We start from the raw sequence: 22,584 nt of genomic DNA, 5'->3' as shown, positions 1-22,584 counted from the left end.
GGTATCTGGAAAAACGAAGTTGCCTTGAGGGCTTATTCCTTTTATCATTCTACAACAGTTACATTCATGTTTATAAAGTACCACAGACAGACTTCTCTTCTGAGAGCTGTATTTGGAAAAGGAATCAATCATTTATTAAGAACCCAGCAAATACTTTGTCAGAGGTTTTCGCAAGGCACTAAGAAGTAGGATTTCTATGAAATAAGAATAAGTCAGAATGAGGTAAATTCAAATTGGGAAGGCAAACAGACCTATATATAGGTTCAAATGTCAAAACATGGCTATTTTAGACAAGGACATGTAGGAAAATCATTCTAAAAGGTCAACTTAAAGTGAGAATCAATTTTCTTCCAGGGAAAAAACAGACGTGTCCTTTCTGTAAGGCCTGGACCCTGAGAGCAAATGCCATCTTGACAAAAGTAAGATTTTTCCTCCCTTTGATCATCAGACTACCCCCCAAACTAATTGAAGATCATAAACCTTAAAATCATCAACAATCCAATTTTATTACAGCGCAGTCCGTTCACGTTAAGAGCAAATGCCACGTCTGACAGCCTAACACCGCAGTCCCTGAATGCAGGGCTGGCCGGCTCTGTGGGAAAGCAGGGGATAATAATCCTGCAGCCAGCTTGGTGTCGACACCGTTCTTCCCACTGCAATCTCCACTCCTGTCTCTCCCTGGCAGCAAGAAACAGGCCCCGGGGCCTTTGAAACCTTTAAGATATTAATTAAACAGAGACTTATAAACGACAGTTACAAAATGTTTCAATACATCTATCTGATCAAGAAATGTTTAAAGAGCCAAGCATGACTCTGCACAAAGAGAAACAGATGTATAGGAGGACAGTGATCTGGCTAATATTTTGTCTTACAAGTCTTACCAGTTCTTAACTGTGACAAAACTCTCCTATGGTTAGACACTCATGAGGTTTTCATTCATTTTCACTATAAAAAAAACCAAAAACCAAAAACCAAAAAACATGTGCACGGAGACCTCGGATGGATAGAACCTGGTCTTATGCTTCTGCATATTTGTGGCAATTTAATTTTCTTCTTTTTCCTTTTCCATTGTAGGCTTAATTGTCATAATAAATCATTCGCTTTATCTCATTCCACTTTATTATCTGACTGAAAAAAATAACCTTTGAATTAGGAAAATGTAATTCAGTAAAAAGAGGAATAGTATTTTCTGAGATTTAAGTTAATGCTGCTACTTAGCCACTAGGCTATGCTAAAGGATAGTCCATTTGTCCTAGAACACTTCTGTCTTCCAGCTACCCAGAAAAAGCAGGAAAACAACCGCAAAAAAAATGGATATGAATTATTTAACCATTCAAAACCTACCTGGTAATTCACTTAACAGATTTATATGAGTTTATATAATTAGTTTATAGGATATATTCCAAAAGAATAAATGAGCCCTTTTTAAACAATCAAATATATGTCATGTGGTTTGGTTTTAAAAGAATGAAATCATCTTTATTTTATCCAAATTAAATGTAATTTCATTTGCATACAGTTATTCCTACTTAAAAAAAACTATAATGTATAGTCACGGACTCATTAGTTATCAGAAAAATGAGCTTTAGAACAGATATATTTTTCTACTTAAAAAAAAGATTATTTAAAAATGCAACAGTTGAGAACCAAACACATTTATTTTAGGTCTTTTTCTTTTAAGTTTGTTTATTTTTGAGACAGCATGAGCAAGTTAAGGGCAGGGAGAGAGACAGAGACAGAGGATCTGAAACAGGTTCTGCACTGAGAGTGGAGAGTCAGATGTGGGGCTCGAATTCACGAATGGGGAGATCATGACCTGAGCTGAAGTTGGGTGCTTAACCAACTGAGCTGCCCAGGTGCCTGTTAGGTATTTTTCATTTTAAATTATACTCTGTTCTATGTAACGTGAGTTTAGAACTCTTTACTTTTCAACTTAGGAATGCAACCTACTGTAAATTTTTTCCTTAAAACTCTAAGGAGCACACTATTATTTTCATCATCATCATCATTATATTAATATCTGTCCTTGACTGCACATTGTGGGAGGCAGTGGATTCAAATGGGTCTAAGAAACTCACAGTGCACAGGCACAGTTGGGGCCACAAAAAATATAAAAAACATTGATAAAATATTTAGGGACCATACAGGTGCTCTACACATGTGATGAATATTCATCTATTTATATGTTCCAATAGTTCATATAAGAGATACCCGTATTATTTTTAAAAGCCAATAGATTTTTATAACCAACAACCCAGAGTATTTCAAAGTCTAGTTCTCAAAAGTGCTCTGAAGATAAAAACCCATAACCCTCCCAATTTATTGTTTAATCCACTTGACAACTCTCTGTAAGAGAGGTTTGCTATATTTTAAAGATAAATTAATCTTTTTTTAACTTGACTTGTTTCTTTTTCAATTATTCATTATTCATGTGTTAATTATTCATTATGGGATGAACTATTGACAGAACACACTCCAGCCTCAAAGCAAAATGCTATTAATCTACTACTCATATCCTATTATTGCTTTGGCATATGATAGAGTACTTGGAAGAAAAAGGTTAGTGGACTTTCTCTTCTTAAATGTAATTAAGTTCAGTAAAATCCATTTATGAAACACTGCAGAAAAAGATGAATACAATTATAATATAGGTCAAATCATGTTTGCCCACATACACAGGGGTGATATTCAAAATATTTGTGTGTCTCCACAGGCACTGAGGAACCCAATCAGGCACTTGTAGTAAACACCTGTGCCTGCCCATGGGGATCACCTATTATAGCAGTGTTGAAAACTTTTAATTCTGATTGATCATTATTATGTCCAATACTGGTATTAGTTTTTAAGGAATTATTATGAAATATGTTGTCTTTAATTATGCTGAATAACATACCAACTAGGAGAACAGCATCACAGATATTTTCAGTTCTAGAATTCCTTCCTTTTACATACTATCAACTGCAGAGACACCCGAATATCTAGTAATGTCTGTCACAATCATTTTAGATAATAATTGATGTGGATGGATCTAAAGCATTCCTCATCTGAATCCAAGGCGAGTTCTTGGGCTTTATGTATTAAATTGAGAGACTGAGATATATTCTCTTTAGTGATGCCTTTCACCAGCAGTCTTGAACACAAGTCAACTCCAGACACATCCTGGGCTGCGGGGGGTCCTGATTTAGTCAAGGGCTCAGAGATAGGATATAAACCAGTTCTTCTCAAGGGCAAAGGAGTGATTAAAAAAAAACCCCCGCCCCCCCAAACAAACAACAACAAAATCAAGTCTTGGAAGGGGGCTGGATTGTCTCACCTGCCCTGGAGCATTCTAAGGGAAGAAATTGCCAAAGAAGAGAGCAGGGCTTTCTTTCCACACAAGTGAAAGGCTGCAGAATTTGCCATGTGCCTAACCTCATGTTTAATCTTGGTTCTTTGGACAATTTTAAGGCTCCAGGGGTATTCACCATGGTGCTGGACATTTGCAAATTAAGGACTCTGTTGGAATTATAATACATAGGTTCCAATTTCTTATGGTGCCATTCATCAAAAGAGACTGATGTAAAAACAGAAGAAATATTATGTCCAAATCTAGGGTCTACTAATCTCTAAGCACTTTACGGCAGTAGTATTCTAACTCTCTTGTCTCAACGCGCTCTATGCTAACTGCGCCCAACTTGTCTTCATTGGCTAACAGCCCTTCCAGAACTCTTGGCCATGAATATGCTAGGTCATGTGACTGGGATGCTCTTCCTCCTCATTGCCCACCTGAATTCACACTTCCAAGTTTTATCTTGAAAGTCAGGTGTCTTGTGGGATTTTCATGACTAACATCACTATTACAGCTACTTGTATATAAGTCTGAATCCCTGACTAGCCACTTTCCTTAGGCCTGAGATGGTACCTCACTGAGGTTTGCTCTGGGTGGAACAGAGCAAGTGCTCAATACATGCCTGCTAAATACATCAATGGTGACCAGGGAGATGAATGAATGAGAAGAACTCTATTAAATCCCAAGAATTCCATCTGCATTATGAGCTGAGTCATAGTTAGACTTTAGTTTGCAACACTACACTGAGATGCCACAATGTGAGCTACCCAACTTACGGTTTCCTTTCAAAGAGCCCACCCTCTGAGCTGTTTCTCCCATCAGGGAGACTCATTCTGACACTGCATACACTGCCCATCCAAACTAAGGAGGCAATGTAGTCCTTAGCCCCGTGTTAGTCATCCAAAGAATCCTTATTTTGTTGACTCATCAGTGAACTCCGCTACAGTGTTGGTGATTTGGCTCTAAAGCCAGAAGATGACACCTCTCTGTATAGGAATGTACTTTCTTAGACTCATGTTGGCTGCTAATCTCAAAGGGAGCCACTTTAGCGACTGTTTCTCTCCTTCGTGAAGAAAAAGATCACATGCTTTCCTAATAGCTAACAACTCTGTGCTGTGATTTGACTGTAGCGAGCCCTACAGTGTTAATCTGAGAAAGACCGGGGTTTTTAAAAAACTCATTGTGTTCAAGAGTTCAGACTTATTACCTCACCAACTACAAGGGAAAAGGAACCCTGGAAGAGAGGATGACGGACTCTGACCCATGGTGGTCCGCAGGAGACAGGTCCTGCCCTCTGGCTTACTCTCCAGCATTGATTTAGTTTTTCACTCACATATTGGATGAACACTCACATCCCTCCCTGACAAACCTTTCACAGTGTCCTGGGTTATATGTGAACGACATCTTAGCTTTAATATATTTTATGTAAGTTTAGCTGTTGGAGAGCTGAATACTATGCTTGTTTTGACTATTATATTTTGAAGAGTAGTTCTTGGAAGTTATCTCCAGCCATCACTGCTCCTCATTGACATGAGTGATACAGAATACCAGTGCAATCAATTATTATTATGTTAGCATGCACACAGTTATAATAACTAAATACACATATATTTAGCTGTAAACGTGTCTAGGAGTGTAAAAAATTAAGTTAACCTGTAAATGTCATTTTGGGGGGAAAATTTCATGATATACCTGTTCTGTCAGTAAACTGGCAAAAGTGATACATTGAAACGAGATCCAATAATTCAGGAGAACAGCATCTTCAAGTACACACTCACCCACTATGTTTCATATGTGGTGGTTTATCCATTCGCACTGCTAATTTGATCTTTAAGTCAGAGTCCTGGCTATTTTTTGGAACTACCATTCGGTGCAACTCAGCTGACTTGGAGCTATTAGAAGTTGGGTATAATATCACCTATAAAAGACAAAAAAGAACACATTTAAGTGCACAATACAAGCTCCAAGGATTGAAACAGAAATCTTGTTTTCCTGTTTAAAAAGAAGGTATCATGCCCAAATGTGTCTAAACTACTTGACTCCCACCACAACAGATGGGTTTTCAATACAGCCTCATTTATCTTTTTGACAAATATGTGTTTTCATATTATCACATAACGAGTTTTCTTCCTGTGTCATTTCCTAATGAGGTAATAGCACAAAGACTGCAGTTGAATTGACAGTTGAGAAATACTTATTAGACACCTATAATTTCAAGACTATTCTCTAAACTCAGGGCATGGAAGTTCAGAAGGAAATATTTTTTGAAATTACAGATAGCGTGTTTAAAAAGTAAAACCAATTATTCTAGGCAGCAAAAATATACCTAATGTTTTAATATTTGCATTGTAAGACAGCATGAAAGGAAGTCAACACAATTAGAGATGGAAAAGACCGATTTCATAGCACATTTTCTGTCCTAGATCAACACCAGAGGACTTTTTCCTGATGTTTTCATATCTATAAATACTATAAGGACTGACACAAAATAATTAAATTTTTAAATTTTTATTTATTTATTTTGAGAGAGAGAGAGAGAGAGAGAGAGAGGGAGGGAGGGTGGGAGGGAGGGAGGGAGGGGAAGGAGACCCTGGCACGTGCAAGCTGGGAAGGGAGAGAGAGGAGAGAGGAAAGGAGAGGGGAGGGGAGGGGAGGATTCCAAGCAGGGTCTGTGCTGTCATTGCAGAGCCTGATGTGGCGCTCGATGCCACGAACCATGAGATCATGACAAGAGCTAAAATTAAGAGCCACATGCTTAACTGACGGAACCACCCATGCACCCTCACAAAGTAATTATTTTTAATAAAATTTCCAAGTGATTATTTTCTAATACCACAGCTTCACAGAGCCGACACAAGAGAGACAAGCTTACTCTTCATATCTTACATGCCGTATACAACCACACTTCATTTTATTGCATTTCACTTTATTGTGCTTCGCAGATACTGCGTCTTCCAAATGGAAGGTCTATGGCAATCCTGTGCCGAGTTGGTCTACTGGTGCCCTTTTTCCAATAGCATTCACTCACGTCACGTCTCTGTCAAGTTTCAGTAATTCTCATAATATTTTAAACTTTTACGTTGTATTTGTCATAGTGACCTGCGATCAGCGAAGAACTGTGACGTTACTAATTTAATTGTTTGGGGCATCACAAACCACATCCACATAAGACAATGAACTTAACTGATAAATTTGTGTTTTTCTGAATGCTTTACCCACTGGTTATTCCACTGTATCTCACCCTCCCCTTGGGCCTTCCTATTCCTGGAGATACAACAATACTGAAACCAAGATAATAACCCTATAATAGTTTCTAAATATGAAAGAAGGAGTCACACATCTCTCACTTCATTTACCTCTTTAAATTTTTATTTATTTTGAAAGTGAGAGAGAGAGAGAGAGAGAGAACGCGAGTGTGCACACCTGTGCAAGTGGCAGAGGGACAGAGAGGGAAAGGAGGAGAGAGAATCCTAGTCTGCACTGATAGCACAGAGCCCAATGTGGGGCTCGACCTCAAAAACCATGAGATCATGACCTGAACCATGAGATCATATCAAGAGTTGGATGCTCAACCGACTGAGCCACCCAGATGCTCCACATGTCTCTCACTTTACATCAAAAGCTAGAAATCATTCAGTTTAGTGAGGACGGCATGACATGAGCCAAGAGAGGCTGAGGGCTCGGTCTCTTGGGCCCAACAGCCAAGTTGTCAGCAGAAAAGTTTTTGAGGGAAATTAAAACTGTACTCCAGTGAATACACAAATGATGATAAAGCAAAACACCCTTATTGCTGATATGGAGAAAGTTTTCACGATCTGGATAGAAGATCCAAGTTGCCACAACATTTCCTTAAGCCAAAGCTTAATCCAGGGCAAGGCCCTCTCTTCAATTCTAAGCAGGCTGAGAAAGGTGAGGAAGTTGCAGAAATGTAAAGCTAGCAGAGGTTGGTTCACGAGCTTTAAGGGAAGAAGCCATTTCTATAATATAAAGGTGCAAAGCAAAGCAGCTCGTGCTGATGTAGAAGCTGCAAGTTATCCAGAAGATCTAGCTAATAAAAGTGGCTACACTACACAACAGATTTTCAACGTCCAGGAAGGTGTCATCTTAGACTTTCATAGAGAGGAGAAGCCAATTGCTGGGTTCAAAGCACCAAAGGGACAGGCTGGCTCTCTAGTTAGGGGCTAATGCAGCTGGTAACTTTAAATTGAAGCCAAAGCTCATGTACCATTCCAAAAATCCCAGGGCTGTTAAGAATTATGCTAAATCTACTCTGCTTGAGCTCTGTAAATGGAATAACGAAGCCTTGATAACAGCACATCTGTGTACACAATGGTTTTGTGGCTATTTTAAGAGGACCGCTGAGAACTGCTCAGGAAAAAACATTCTTTCAAACTATTACTTCTTAATGACAATGCACCTGGTCACCCAAGAGCTCTTCTGGAGATAGACAATGAGATTAATGCTATTTCCACACTGGCTAACACAACATTCATTCTATAGCCCAAGAGTCAAGGAGTGATTTTCACTCTGAAGTCTTATTTAAGAAACATTTTTTAAGGCTAAAGCTGCTCTAAATAACGGTTACTTTGACAAATCTAGGCAAGGTAAATGGACAACCTTCTGAAAAGAAGTCACCATTTTTTAAAATTTATTTTTAGGGGTGGTGGGGGGGGAGAACATGCACAAACAGGGGAAGGGCAGAGAGAGAATCCCAAGCAGATTCCTCACTGTCAGTACAGAGTCCAACACGGGCCTCAATCCCACAACCGTGAAGACCTGAGCTGAAATCAAGAGTCAGATGCTTAACTGACTGAGCCACCCAAGTGCCCCAGAGTCACCATTTTAGATGCCATTAAGGACATCTACGATTCACATGAAGAGGTCAAGGTAACAGTAGGAGTTTGGAAGAAGTTGATTGCAATTCTCCTGGATGATTCTGGAGAGTTTTAAGAGTTCAGTGGAGGAAGTGACTGCAGATGTGGTGTAAACAGCAAGAGAGCCAGAAGTGGAACCTGAAAATGTGACTAATTATTCCTTGAGACACAACAATATTGAAATTATGCCAATTACCCAGCAATGGCCTGTAAGTTTTTAAGCGAAATAAATCACAGTACAAATGGCTATCATCTCAGTACACTTTAATAGGTAAGGAGGTACTTTTTACAGACAACTAAAGAAAGTGATTTCCTGACATGGAATCTATTCCTAATGAAGATGCTGTGAAGATTGTTGAATTGAAAATAAAGGATTTAGCATATTATCTAGACTTCATTGATAAAGCAATGGCAGAGTTCAAGAAGATTGACTAATTCTGAAAGAAATTCTACTGTGTGTAAAATGCTATCAAACAGCATCGCATGCTAGAGAAATTGTTCACGAAAGGAAAAGTCAACTGACATGGCAAACTTCATGTATCTTAAGAAATTGCCAGGGTCACCCCACCCTGATCATTCAGAAATCATCAACATCAAGGCAGGATCCTCCACCAGCAAAAAGATTACAATTTGCTGGGAGCTCAGATGATGGTTAGCATTTTCAGTAGTAAGTGTTTTTTAATTAAGGTATATACTCTTTAAGTTTATGAGAGAGAGAGAGAGAGAGAGAGAGACCGACCTAGTGGAGGAGGGGCAGAGAGAGGGGGAGAGAGAGAATCCTAAGCAGGCTCCGTACTGTCAGCACAGAGCCCAACGCAGAGCTTGAACTCACAAACTGTGAGGATATGACCTGAGCTGAAGTTAAGAATCAGATGCTTAACAGACTGAGCCACCCAGGCACCCAAAGATATGTACTTTTTAAAGACAATGTTATTGCACTTATAATATATTACAGTATATTATAAATGTAACTTTCACATGCACTGAGAAAACAAAAAATTCAATTGACTCACTTTATGATATTCATTTTATTGCAGAACTCTGGAACCAAGTTCACAGTATCTCTGAGGCATGTCTGTATGTAAAATGATGTATTTCCCCCTTGTTAGTCAGAATATTATTTAAATGGGAATATAATAAATGGGAAGCCTATATCCTGAAGGATAAAGATATGAAATGTAGTGTAGGTGAGCCTGGGTGGCTAAGTCGGCTGGAGCGTCTGACTCTTGATTTTGGGTCATGGGATCGAGCCCCACACGTCAGGCTCCTGGCTGAGTGTGGAGCCTGCTTAAAATTCTCTGTCTCCCTTTATCCCTCTCCCCTGCTTGCACACGTGCTTTAAAATTTAAAAAAATGAAATGCAGTATATTATACTTTAAGCCATTCTTATTTTATACCAATGTGAGAAGTAAACAAACCTGAAGTTTCTATGTAAATGAAAGAATTATAAACATGCTCATGTGTTTAAAAGCAAAACATGGCAACTAAATTTGGCATGCTCTGGCAAAAAAAAGAAAAAAAAAGTCTTCATTTCTGTGGATAAGTGGAACTATTCACACAGAAATTTTCAAGCAAAGCTCTTTTTCTAAGAAAGACAACAGTCATAAAAGCTTCTTAAACTATTCTCAACTCCCAAGTTGTTAAATGTATCTACTATTTTGAGACTTTGCTCAAAGCCTATCCTAAAAGCCACAGTTGAGTTGAATCCAGCATATCTATACACTTGAGCATATAAAGGCACATCCAGGAACAGAGAAAATGGCATTTGTGATATCTTCAAAAACTGTATTATAGAATTAGTCCTCTGTGACTGCTAAAGTATCCAATGGAATATTTTACAGATTCTTTCTTAAATGAGTTTAAAAAAAAGTGATGATTTTTGGCTCAAACCAGTAGACAAAATAATGTTATTACTAACTTAGAGGATGATTCCAAAAATGAAACAAAGACTAAGAGTTGTAGATCTAACCTCTGAAGCTATAGCTTCCATTTCCCTAGCAATTCTGGAAAGCTTTTTCTTTTTTTCCCCCCTTCCCCCCCCCCCCCCCCGATTTATTTTGGCATGAGCCACCTACATATACATACTTTATTCCTTTTTAATTCTTCCTTCTATGTTTACACAAAAACTGATGTTGTTCCAAACTCCAAAAGCCTTAAACAGGAAGAGATTATTTAAATGAAAACTTCTGACAGTTTCTCATTCTCTAAATGCTGATGACAGTTATCAAATAAGGTCCCGAAACAACTAACTGCATCTGATCCACAAAGTAAGGATCATCTCACTGTTGAATACCATCATTTTTGCCACATTTTAGATTCCTAGTGAGTATTTCTAAGTGATATCAGTGGAAGGATTTACTACTTAAGTAAACATTTGAGGGCTCATTATATGGGGACACGAAAAGGTAAAAGAATATGGATGACTCAGATCCCTCACGGGGTTTACAGTTTCTTGTTATTGGAGCTAAGATCTGATGATAGAATATCGGATAATATCTGATCATATCACTTTCTCCTATTGCCCTTCTATCCCTAAGATGTGCAAAGGTTTCTCATTTTGTCAGTCTCTAGGTTTACTCACTGTCATTTCTTTGGTGGCTCTGTTCTATCACATTTGAAGCCAATTCCTTGTGTTACATTTCCTCCTTTTGAAATACCTGAAATTGTTGGTCAGGAAGAAACACTGACATGTGTAACCAATGGAGATCCATACCTATGCTATCTGTTGTTTCTAAAGGGACTGTACTGGTGAATAAACCCTGAACTTAGTCTTCACAATGGCTGTAAAATCGTTTCCAGGTTCCCAAACTGCACAAGCATGAAGTGGTCACACTCCTCTACGTGATGTTGCCAAGGATGTTGACAGACAAGAGGCAGCTCCCAATGTGTAGAGCTCCAAGGGCCAAGGAGAGTAAGGGACAAAGGAGTTCTTTTTCAGATGCATAACGAGGGTCTAGTCAAGAGATCCTAAACACTGCCAGGACAGGGTATCTTCACAGTGCCTGCCAGGACAGGATCTCAGTACTGTCGACGGACAGATATTACTATGCATTTTCTACTTTACCTTTTTTCAGATGGGACACGTGTAGTTCTCCTGTTCCTGTTCCACCGCTGTAGACTGGATTTGTGCTAGGGCAAGGTGGGGAGGGGAGGTGGAGGTAGTTAAACATGAACTTGAATTCATAGGTCACCAGGCTGCAAAGAGCCACAGCTGGGACTGATGGAGAAGCCGGACCAGAAGAGACTTTGGGGTGATGCCCTTGAGTTGAAGTGAATGTGTTCTGTATGTAGGAGGCAGGGTAACACAATCGTTCTCTTTGGCTATAGGGGCGAACTACAGCTGATCATCTGTTTACCAGGATTTGTGCTTTACTAGCGTAGAGCTGCTGCCGGATGCAGCTAGTCAGCCAGAGGCTATGTTTTTGAGCTCCTCTTACATCGCAGTAGGGACATATGAAAGTTCTAGCTAATGGAATATGAAGAGAAGTGGTCAGTATCACTTTGGGGAAAAATTAAGATCCATCCCTCTTTACTCATCTGCTAGCCAAATCCAGAGATGCCACTGCTCTAGGAAATGAGAGCCATAAAATGAGAGAAACCGGAGCCCTGAATCACCAGGTGGAGGACATCTACCCCCCATCTATCGGTAACGCCCACAGTTAAGTGTTCTACAGGCGTTACTGTTTGGAACAAGTGAAATGTTTGTGACAGCATTTCATAGAATCCTAAGTAAAACATTAACAAAGTTTTGCTTCATATCTTCTTTCACAGGTAAGCACTTACAATTCTTAAGATAAGCAGTTCTACTTGAAAATGACCCGGTACAGGAGCACCTGGGTGCCTCACGGTTAAGCATCTGACTTTGGCTCAGGTCATGTTCTCACGGTTTCCTGGGTTTGAGCCTCAGGTCAGGCTCTGTGCTGACACCTTGGAGCCTGCTTTGAATTCTCTCCCTCCCTTCTTCCCTCCCTGCCCCTCCCCATCTCAGACCTCTCTCAAAAAAACAAACTTGGGGTGCCTAGGTGGCTCAGTCGGTTAAGCACCTGACTTCAGCTCAGATCATGATCTCACAGTTCACAAGTTCAAGCCCCACATCAGGCTCTGTGCTGACAGCTCAGAGCCTGGAGCCTGCTTTGGATTCTGTGTCTCCCTCTTTCTCTGCTCTTCCACCTCCCTCCCTCTCTCTCAAAAATAAACATTAAAAAAATTAAAAAATAAAGTTAAATTATTAAAAAAAAGGATTTGGTACAATTAAAATATTTAACAGATATAAAGATTTATTAAGGATTCTGCTATATTCCAGGTTCACATCTAAATTAAACTATAGCTATGTACAAAATAGTTAGCTTCTTCTATTAAGCAAACTATTCTTTGCCATCCATTTCTCTGAACCTTTCTATACACATTCCTGCTTCTTCTAGTTTATTTTTGTCACCAACACTTGAAATGTCTTGTCACTTAGCATGGCACACACATTTTATGATTCCTTACCTTAAATATAAAGCCAATGTATCTTCTTTATAATAAAATGTCAAAGTTACTTGCCATGTTTGCTGAGGTGTAAATGAAAAACACAATTTGTTTTACACTTTGTTTAAAATTCTGTCAAATTTAATACACAGGAAGAAAAAACTTAAGAATGAAGTGTAAATATACACATACACATAATGTTTAGAGTAATAGGAGTTCATAGGATCTCTGTTCTAACATATTTGTACAAGCTGACATCTCTACATTGCTTTCCTAATTAAAATACCTTAGTTAAAGCGAAGTCATGGGGCGCCTGGGTGGCGCAGTCGGTTAAGCGTCCGACTTCAGCCAGGTCACGATCTCACGGTCCGTGAGTTCGAGCCCCGCGTCGGGCTCTGGGCTGATGGCCCAGAACCTGGAGCCTGTTTCCGATTCTGTGTCTCCCTCTCTCTCTGCCCCTCCCCCATTCATGCTCTGTCTCTCTCTGTCCCAAAAATAAATAAACGTTGAAAAAAAAATTAAAAGAAAAAATAAATAAATAAAGCGAAGTCATGTACATTTATGCACATACCACATTAGTTGAACTCTGTGACCTATCCACTTAAAGCCTTCTAAACAATGTCAACAAGGTCTTAAAAATGTGAAAGCTAAGGGAAAAAATCTAGAAGAACTAGAGAGGGATAGATAGGCCCTGGGGCCAGATAAACAATTCACTGCTTTCCTATAAATATCTGTTAGCAGACAGGAAGAAAAAAGAGCATATGACCACAATAATTGCATTTTAGTCTTAAAGTAAAATAGAGATACATACTTGGTACAATTCTAGCTCAAAGATGGGTGCAACCAGCAATTCTGGAAGGGATCAGGACAGACTGCATAGAGGGATTACTTCCATTTGGGAGTCTAAAAGAACACATTAAGAATTACAAGGCAAGACATGGGGAAGAAACTAAGACAAAGACATGAGGCTGTTGGAACTAAGCCAAAACAAAAACACGAATTCAAGAAGATACACATACCCCTATATCTCTTGCTGCATTATTTACAGTAACAAGCAACTCAAGTGTCCGCTGATAGATGAAGACGGAATACAAGCATGGAATATTATGCAGCCATAAAAAAGGATGTTCCCATTTGAAACATGGACGGACTTAAAAGGTATTAAGTGAAATAAGTTAGAACAAATGCCATATGATTTCACTTATATGTGGAAACTAAAAACGGAGAAACAAAAAAAAAGCAGACTCTAAAATACAGAAAACTGGTGGTTGCTGAGGGGAGGTAGATGGGGGTATGAGCAAAATAACTGAAGGAGATTAAGAGGTACAAACTTCCAATTATAAAATAAGTCACAGAGATAAAAAGTACAGCTTGGGGAATATAGTCAATAATACTGTTAAAAAAAAAAAAAACAAAACAAAAGGTAAGGGAGAATTCTGTGAAGACCTTTTGAGAATTAGGAAGACAACTACAGAATTGAGACCAGGGGCCAAGTATGCAAAAAAATCAGAAGGTGATACACTGCATTTAAGCTGGACAGTGTTTTAGGGAGTAGGAAATAGCTGTCAGTGTCAAATGACAATTGAGAGGTTAAGCACAGGAAAAACAGAAAGGGTATTGCTTGGTTTAACAGACAAATCACTCAAGATCTCAGCAAGTTATGTGAGGCCAGACTGCAATAGTTTCAAGAACAAAAATCTATTTGAGCAATAGAAAAAGACCTCACCTGACACCTAAGTGATGTCAGGGCAAGTCAGGCAAGATCACTTCGGCTAGAAAAGCACCGTTGGCCAAGGTGGGGGGAATAAAGCCGGAAAGCATGAAGACGGTAAGGAAATGGGAAGCTTGTGCTGACAGATGAGACCAGAAAGGAAGACTAGGGATAGTCTGTAAAGGAGATGTTTTGCTAAGGAGTTTATAAGGTTATCCCATAACATGCATTTAGAAGATACTTTTAAGCCAGGGAAATCGTATATCCAGGAGTAAAGAATTAACACCCCTCTATCCATCTGTATGCATCCCAGATGCAGTCATGTAACTCAATGTGTGGGGAGGTATCCTAACATTCAACTAAGAGATGATCTGGCCTTGGAAATACACCTTTAAAAGACAGTAAGGTGGCAGTGAAAATGCTATTAGCTGGAATCATGTTTCAATTGTGATTAAACATCCTTTTTCTGAGGGGAGCTTCGGTGGCTCAGTCAGTTGAACATCTGACTCTTGATTTTGGCTCAGGTCATGATCTCACCATTGTAGGATTGGCCCTGTGTCCACCTCATGCTGGGCATGGCGACTGCTTGGGATTCTTTCTCTTCTCTTTCCCTTTGCATGCCCCCCCCCCTAAAAAATCCTTTATGTGGACAATCAGATGTCCTTGAGACACAGCTGTTTTAAGGACATGCACAAGGGAACATCTCCTCAGATATGTAGAGTTGTCTTGATAAGAAACCTTGATTTTTGGGTTCAGTTGACATTTTTCTATCTTTCTCCTTCAAATGACAGAGATTTTATACATTAGCTAAGATTCACAATCACTATTCCTTGTGAACCTCTCAAGTACCTTCCTGAGAGTTATAACCTTGAGAGAAAGAATAACTGAATTTAGTTCATTTCAATCAATTTTTATTTAGCACATGTTAATAACTAGTATATGTTTTCTCCAGTATCGGGGGCCTCTGTATTTTCAGTGCACGGAGAAGATAAATCGAAAGATTTTTCTGAGAGAAATCTACATCCTTCTTAGTAACACTTTTCCTGTGTTTTAATACACATGAGGTTGCTTTGTCTAAATTATTTTTCCTTCCATTTAATATCCCTGCTTCCTGTCCTACTTAGCTGAAACAAAGAACACCTGCTCATTCTCACTAACACAATGCTCTTTTGTATACTGAAAGATTACCATTAAGTCTTCTGTCAACCTTATTGTCCGTGGGCTAAATCCAGTTCCCTTTATTTTTAAAGTTGGAAAGAATCCTGGAATTTACAATATGGAACTGATCCAACTCCCGACCCCTTACCAAATGTGCACCTGACCTGACGGAACCACACAATTGCTTCCTTTTATATGGTGCTTTTCAAATAAGGCCTTTTTCGAAAAATCAATCAATAAATAAAACAGTACAAGAAATATTATCATCTTGATTAAACACTTTTCCCTGACATTAATTGTTAAAAGACAGAGATGAAAAACTTTATTATTTGCATGATGGGAGCTGGGAAAAGGGTACGGAAAAGAAAAACCAAGGTGTCAAAATTCTTCAATCTTTTCTGAAATCCCGACTTAATAATGAACCATTATGTGAAGAATTTCTTCGAAGGCATTCAGCAGACTCTGCTCCCTGAAGGCAGAAGCTATGGTGTGGTAAAGTAGCTCATCAGCGCCTTACAGGTTAATTTAAGTCAGTATCTTCAATTAAACTCTTCCTCACCATGGTCCCCTAGCTTCAAATCTGGGGTAGATACTTACACCAAGCATTTTGGGTGGCTGACTGGATGGATGCATGCAGAGAGAAACCCAAAACAAAAATACAAGCCTAAAATGGATACTTCACTGAGGGGAAAAGAGAAAAAGCCTTGCCAACTAAAGTACTGCCAACCGTGGTAACAGAAAATGACCATAGTCAATGTCAGAATCTATATGCCGTTTACTTGCCAGTCTGCAAAAAGTTAAGTAACTCTCCTATTCCATTCCTGGACTGTGGTAGGTAGAGTAAGTTTCCCAAAGACGCCTACAACCTAATCCCCAGAATCTGTGAATATGCTCTCTTCTAAGGCAAAAGGGAACTGAAGTAGCAGATGGAATTGCAGATTGCTAACTGGCCAACCTTAAAATCAGAAGATAGGGGCGCCTGGGTGGCGCAGTCGGTTAAGCGTCCGACTTCAGCCAGGTCACGATCTCGCGGTCTGTGAGTTCGAGCCCCGCATCAGGCTCTGGGCTGATGGCTCAGAGCCTGGAGCCTGTTTCCAATTCTGTGTCTCCCTCTCTCTCTGCTCCTGCTCCTCCCCCGTTCATGCTCTGTCTTTCTGTCCCAAAAATAAATAAACGTTGAAAAAAAAAAAAAATTAAAAAAAAAAAAAAATCAGAAGATAACCCAGGTTATCCAGGTGGGCCTCACACAACTACAAGAGTTCCGAGGGGTGTTTCAGTGGCTCAGCTGGTTAAGCGTCCGACTCTTGGTCTTGGCTCAGGTCAAGATCTCACGGTTTGTGGGTTGGAGCCCTGGGTCTGCCTTTGTGCTGACAGCACGGAGCCTGCTTAGGATTCTCTGTCTCCCTCTCTCTGCCCCTCCCCCACTAGCTCACTTGCTCGCTCTCAAAATAAACAAACTTTAAAAAAAGAGTTCTTAGATAGAAGAGGAAAGCAGAAAAGTGGGTGTTGGAGCCATGTGATGTGAGAAACATTCAAATTCAAATTAGCCATTGATGGCTTTGGTTTGGAAGGGGCCATGAGCCAAGAATACAGGCAGTCTCTAGAAACTGAAAAAGTAAAAATAAATTGCATTCTCCCTTAGATCCTCTGGAAAGAAACACAGCTCTTCCAACATCTTGATTTTAGCTAACTGAGACTCATTTTGGACTTCTGACCTCCACAATAAATTTGTGTTTTTAATAATTTGTTAAAGTCCCAATTGAAACTAATACAGACAATAAAGGCTGAGATTTGATCATAAAAACACTAAATGCTGAGATTAAAAGAACACTAAATTTACCTTTTAAATTTCGTCTGCCAAGTGTGATTCAAAGATATTTTTACACACAGACTTCAATCAGTAGCTTCGTCTGATTACTTTAACGAGAGGTTTTTGTGTGTGATTATCTCTCACATACCTGAAGCATCCTGATTGTATGAAATCTTTGGAAAAGTTTTTGTGTGTTAAAATTTTGACTTATCACATACATTTTTAAGTGCTTAACAATGAGGCTGACTATTTTGGTTACTACAATGAAGACCATCTGCATGTATTTCTAGCAAATTTCAAATTCTATACACCCACATGATCAAGAATCATTTCTTCCATTGCAAAGTCTTTCTTGAAGATTTTGAAGGAGGGACAGTCAAGGCTGTCACTGTATTTTTATGACGTGATTAAAGATACTGGCCTTTATTCATCTTCCTATATCATTTTTATTGCTTGTAAGGTATCGATTTCATACTTCTCCTTGGAAGAGCAATATATTCCATCACTGTTATATCTGTGTTTTTTAAGATTTAACTGGACAGAAAAGCGTCATTACTATTCTCGATCTATTGCCCTCAACCATAAATTATGAATAGCGGTAACCTTTATACTTCCCTAACCAATACAGTTCCTGTCAGAGGACACGGCATGAGTAGCTTTATCCCGTTTCTTTTTACTAGGCTGGTTGCAATAATGCCTGGCATTTATAAAGAACCTTTCAACTGAATGCCTCAAAGTGCTTTGTGAAATTTAAATTAATTCTCACATCACCCTTAAAGGATAGGCGTTACTCTGGTTATGTAAATAATTTGACACTGAAGTTAAATGGATACCCAAGAAAATTTCTTCAGGGTAACAATGGACACTTACAATGTTACCTCCCCCTCCTTAATCCAACAAATTATTCCCTTAATTATTTCACAAACGTTATAATAACTAATGTAGCTTTGTTCTCGCTGTGGTTATTAAATACTGTAAGGATTTTTAGAGCCAAGTTAATTTTATTTCTTAATCCAGAATATACGATAGTAGGATGGGAAGGAGGAAATTACAGTCTGTCTAAACCTGGATTCAGCTGCATCCTTAAAATATATTTGATTCCCATTCAGTATATGGTAAGATGGAGGTATGTGGAAGATACAGATTAGGGCAGAGAATGAGAGGTTGAGTGATCTGTCCACTTGTCCCCATGGCTACGACGACAAAGCCAATACCAGAATCCATGTCTTCTGGAAGCAGGTTTTAAATTTTCAGTTTCTGGTGCTCAAGACCCAATTTGAATCATGCACCTTTTACCTAAAGAATTTATTTTTGATTCAAACACTGCAGATAATAACTAGTAGGGAACAAAAGTACTTAGCTTTTTGGCATCAGTGCTAAAGACCATGATGATGAATATTCCTAAGTGGTTATGGATAGCAGCAAGATGCATAGGAACTTCTTTTCTTAATGCAGCAACTACAAGAAGAGGTTAGCAATGGATCTGAGGCTCTTCCAACTTGCTTATTCCATGTATTATAAGGAGAGAGCCTGACTCTACTAGAACCTCACTCTTCTTATAGGATCCAAACCTTACATTATTCTGCAATTGTTGTTTATAACTTGAAGCTCAGGCATTCAAAGGGAGTCATTCTACTGTCTGCTATAATTTTGCATATGAGAAATAAAACGGAACCAGGCCAAGTTCAAGAGATTCATTTGTTCATTCATCTTCCCAACATTAGCTGCACATGTATTATAGATTAAATACTGTTAGATGTTGGTGAAATGGCAGTATGTCCTTGGCCTCACCTTCAACAGGAAATGGAGATACACTATTGTAAGGTTCTTACACTACACTCAGTGCTATAATATCACTTGAAGTTAGGCTGTGATGATTTAAAGCAACACCTAGAATAACAGTTATTGATAAAAAATGGAACCACTGAATATACAATTAGTTGGGGCGCATGGGTGGCTCAGTCAGTTGAGCATCCGACTTTGGTTCAGGTCATGATCTCACGGTTCAGGAGTGCGAGCCCTACATCGGGCTTGCTGCTGTCAGCTCAGAGCCTGCCTTCGGATCCTCTGTCCCCCCCTCTGCCCCACTCATGCTCTCTCAAAAGTGAATAAATATGTTAAAAAATTGGTTAGTTTAAAGAGAAAAAAGGGAATAAAGGACATGAGACACAAAGAATACCTAAATGACAGATTTAAACTTAACCATATCAAAAATTGTAATAAAATATAGTTTAAATACTCTGATTAAAAGACTACCAAATTGACTAAAAAAAAGACCCAGTTATACATTGCTTAAATATATTTTATTTTTTTAAGTAATCTCTACACCTGATGTGGGGCTCGAGCTCACAATCCCAAGATCAAGAGTCACATGCTCCACTGAGCCTTAAATAAACATATTTTAAATGTAAAGAAGTAGATTAAAGGATGGAAAAAGACATGATATGCTAACACTAGTTTTAAAAAACCTGGGGTGGCTAAAATAAAGTAGATTTTATTTATTATTATTATTAGTAATAGTAGTAGTAGGCTTCATGCCTAGTATGGAGACCAATGTAGAGCTTGAACTCATAACCCTGAGCTGAGATCAAGAATCAGATACTTAACTGACTTAGCCACCCAGGCACCCCTAAGATAAAGGAAATTTTAAAGCGAAGTTTATTATGAGGGCTAAGGAAGGTCATTTCATAATGCCAAAGCAGTCAGTTAATTTAAAAATATATACAGATCCTTAATATTTTTGAACAGATCTTCAAGATAGAAGAAACAAAAAATGACAGATCCAGAATAATAGAGATTAGTATCAATCTGTCAGAAATTGTTTTAAAAAAAAGTAAACAGAAAATCAGTAAGTATATGAAAGATCTGAGTAACCTGAACTATCTGACTTCTATGAAACACCCTATTAGACAATGGAAGAATACAGTCTTTACAAATGCACATGGAAATCCAACAGGTTGTGGGTGATAAACTAAGCCTTAGTAAATTTTAAAAGGATCAAAGTTCTAGAAGTATATTCTCTAATTAATAGACTTCAATTAGAAATCAACAACAAAACTCTGAAAAACTCTAATATATATGGAAACTAAATAGCACATGCTTAATAACCTATGGTCAAAGGAAGAAATCAAAATAAAACCTAGTATTTTCAAAAGAACGAAAATGAAAAAAAGTAAGAATTTGTGGGATGCTATGAACGCAATAATTAGGGAATGTGTATTTATAGCACTAAACGTCTATTTTATTTTATTTTATTTATTTAAAAAAAATTTTTTTTTCAACGTTTTATTTATTTGGGACAGAGAGAGACAGAGCATGAACGGGGGAGGGGCAGAGAGAGAGGGAGACACAGAATCGGAAACAGGCTCCAGGCTCTGAGCCATCAGCCCAGAGCCTGACGCGGGGCTCGAACTCACGGACCGCGAGATCGTGACCTGGCTGAAGTCGGACGCTTAACCGACTGCGCCACCCAGGCACCCCTAAATGTCTATTTTAGAAAAAAGATTTTTCTCATATCAATGCCTTCAGCTTTTAATAAATAGAAAAAGTATAAATTAAACCCAAGGTAAATAAAAGAAATAATAAAGATCAGAGCCCAAATAAATATTAGAAGGAACTTTATCAATCTGATGAAGGGGATCTACCAAAAAAAAAAAAAAAAAGTACAGCTAATATTATACTTAATGTTTAAAGACTAGATGCTTACCCCCTAAAACTGAGAAGAAGACAAGGAAGTCCGTTTTCACCACTTGTATTTAACACTGTAATTTAGGTTCTAGTAAGTACCATAAGGCAACAAAAACTAGATTGGAAAGGAAAAACTATATTTTTAGACAATATTGTCTATGGAGAAACAATCTACGAAATGTTACTGCAACTAGTGAGTTGAGTAACACTGCAGGATAGAAGATCAGTATAGAAAAGTCATCTGTATTTCAATATACTAGTAATACCTAGTTTAAAAAATTAAACAATGCCATTTAGAATAGCATCAAAAATATGAAATAGTCAAGTGACAGATCAGACAAAAGAAATGCAAGACCTGTACACTGAAAACTCTAAGACCTTGCTATGAGGAATGATGCAAGACCTAAAGAAAGAGATATATCACCGTATCCATGGGTCGAAAGACCCAATACTATCGATCAATTCCAAAATTGACCTACAGATTCAATGAAATCGTAGTCAAAATAACACTGAGTGTCTTCTTATAGAAAGCTACAACTTGATTTTAAAATTCATAGGGCAAAGAACTATATTACAACAGACAAAACTGGGGAAATCAAAAACAAAAAGAACAAAGTTGAAGAACTATCAGTACTTGCTATGACACACTTATGAGAAAGCTAAAGTAATCAGAGCAGTACACTAGTGGCATTAAGACAGGAAAACAGACCAACGGAACAGACTAGAGAGTCCACAAATAGACCCACAGATACATATACAATTGATTTTCAACAAAAGTGCTAAGAAAAACCACTGAAGAAAGTCTTTTCAATAAATGGTGCTAAAGGGGCACCTGGGTGACTCGGTCAGTTGAGCGTTTGACTCCTGATTTCAGCTTAGGTCATGATCCCAGTCATGGAATCAAGCCTCGTATCGAACTCCACACTGAGCGTGGAGCCTGCATGAGATGCTCTCTCTCTCTCTCTCTGCCCCTCTCCCCCCTTGCACACGCACTCTCTAATAAACAAATGGTACTAGAACCAGATATTCATATAACAAAAAAGTGAACTTTGACCTATACATCGCTGTAGATATAAAAATTAACTTGGAATGGATCAAAGATCTAAACATAAAAATCTAAAACTAAAAAAACTTTCAGAGGAGAATTCTGACCTTGCGCTAGGCAAAAATTTCTTAGATATAGTACCAAAAGCACAAGCCATAAAAACAAATTCACAAACTGAATTTCATTCATCAAAATTAAAAACTCCTGCTCTTTTAAATACACCATGAGCAGAATACAAAGACAAACTAAAGACTGGGAGAATATTTACAAATATATCTGATAAAGGAGCTATAAACAACTTATTATAGTCTTTCCAAACTCAAGAACAATAAACAGCCCAATTAAAAACTGGGGAAACTATTTGAACAGATTCATCAAAGAAGATGTATGGGTCAAGAAGATGAATGTATATACCAAGAAGATGTGTGGAAGACAAGCATGAAAAAAAATGTTCAACATGATCAGTATTAGTTGGTAAAGAAAATTAAAACCATGAGGAAA

At 38.4% G+C, this 22,584-nt stretch overlaps 1 protein-coding gene across 17 annotated transcripts in view; it reads right to left on the bottom strand.

Moving 5' to 3' along the window:
• The window catches only part of CADPS2 (calcium dependent secretion activator 2), a 555,001-nt gene that overhangs the window by 243,739 nt on the left and 288,678 nt on the right, over window positions 1–22,584 (bottom strand). For all 17 annotated transcript variants that reach the window (XM_040472104.1, XM_040472105.1, XM_040472110.1 and 14 more), the window contains one exon: window positions 5,107–5,246. In XM_040472104.1, the coding sequence (XP_040328038.1) occupies window positions 5,107–5,246 (140 nt within the window). The remainder of the gene's footprint in view (window positions 1–5,106; window positions 5,247–22,584) is intronic.

The sequence above is a fragment of the Herpailurus yagouaroundi genome, unplaced genomic scaffold (genome assembly GCF_014898765.1).
Source record: "Herpailurus yagouaroundi ecotype Mexico unplaced genomic scaffold, PumYag 100, whole genome shotgun sequence".
Lineage (NCBI taxonomy): Eukaryota > Metazoa > Chordata > Mammalia > Carnivora > Felidae > Herpailurus > Herpailurus yagouaroundi.
Note: the sequence above shows the minus strand (reverse complement) of the source record. Positions and strands in the feature narration are given on the sequence as shown.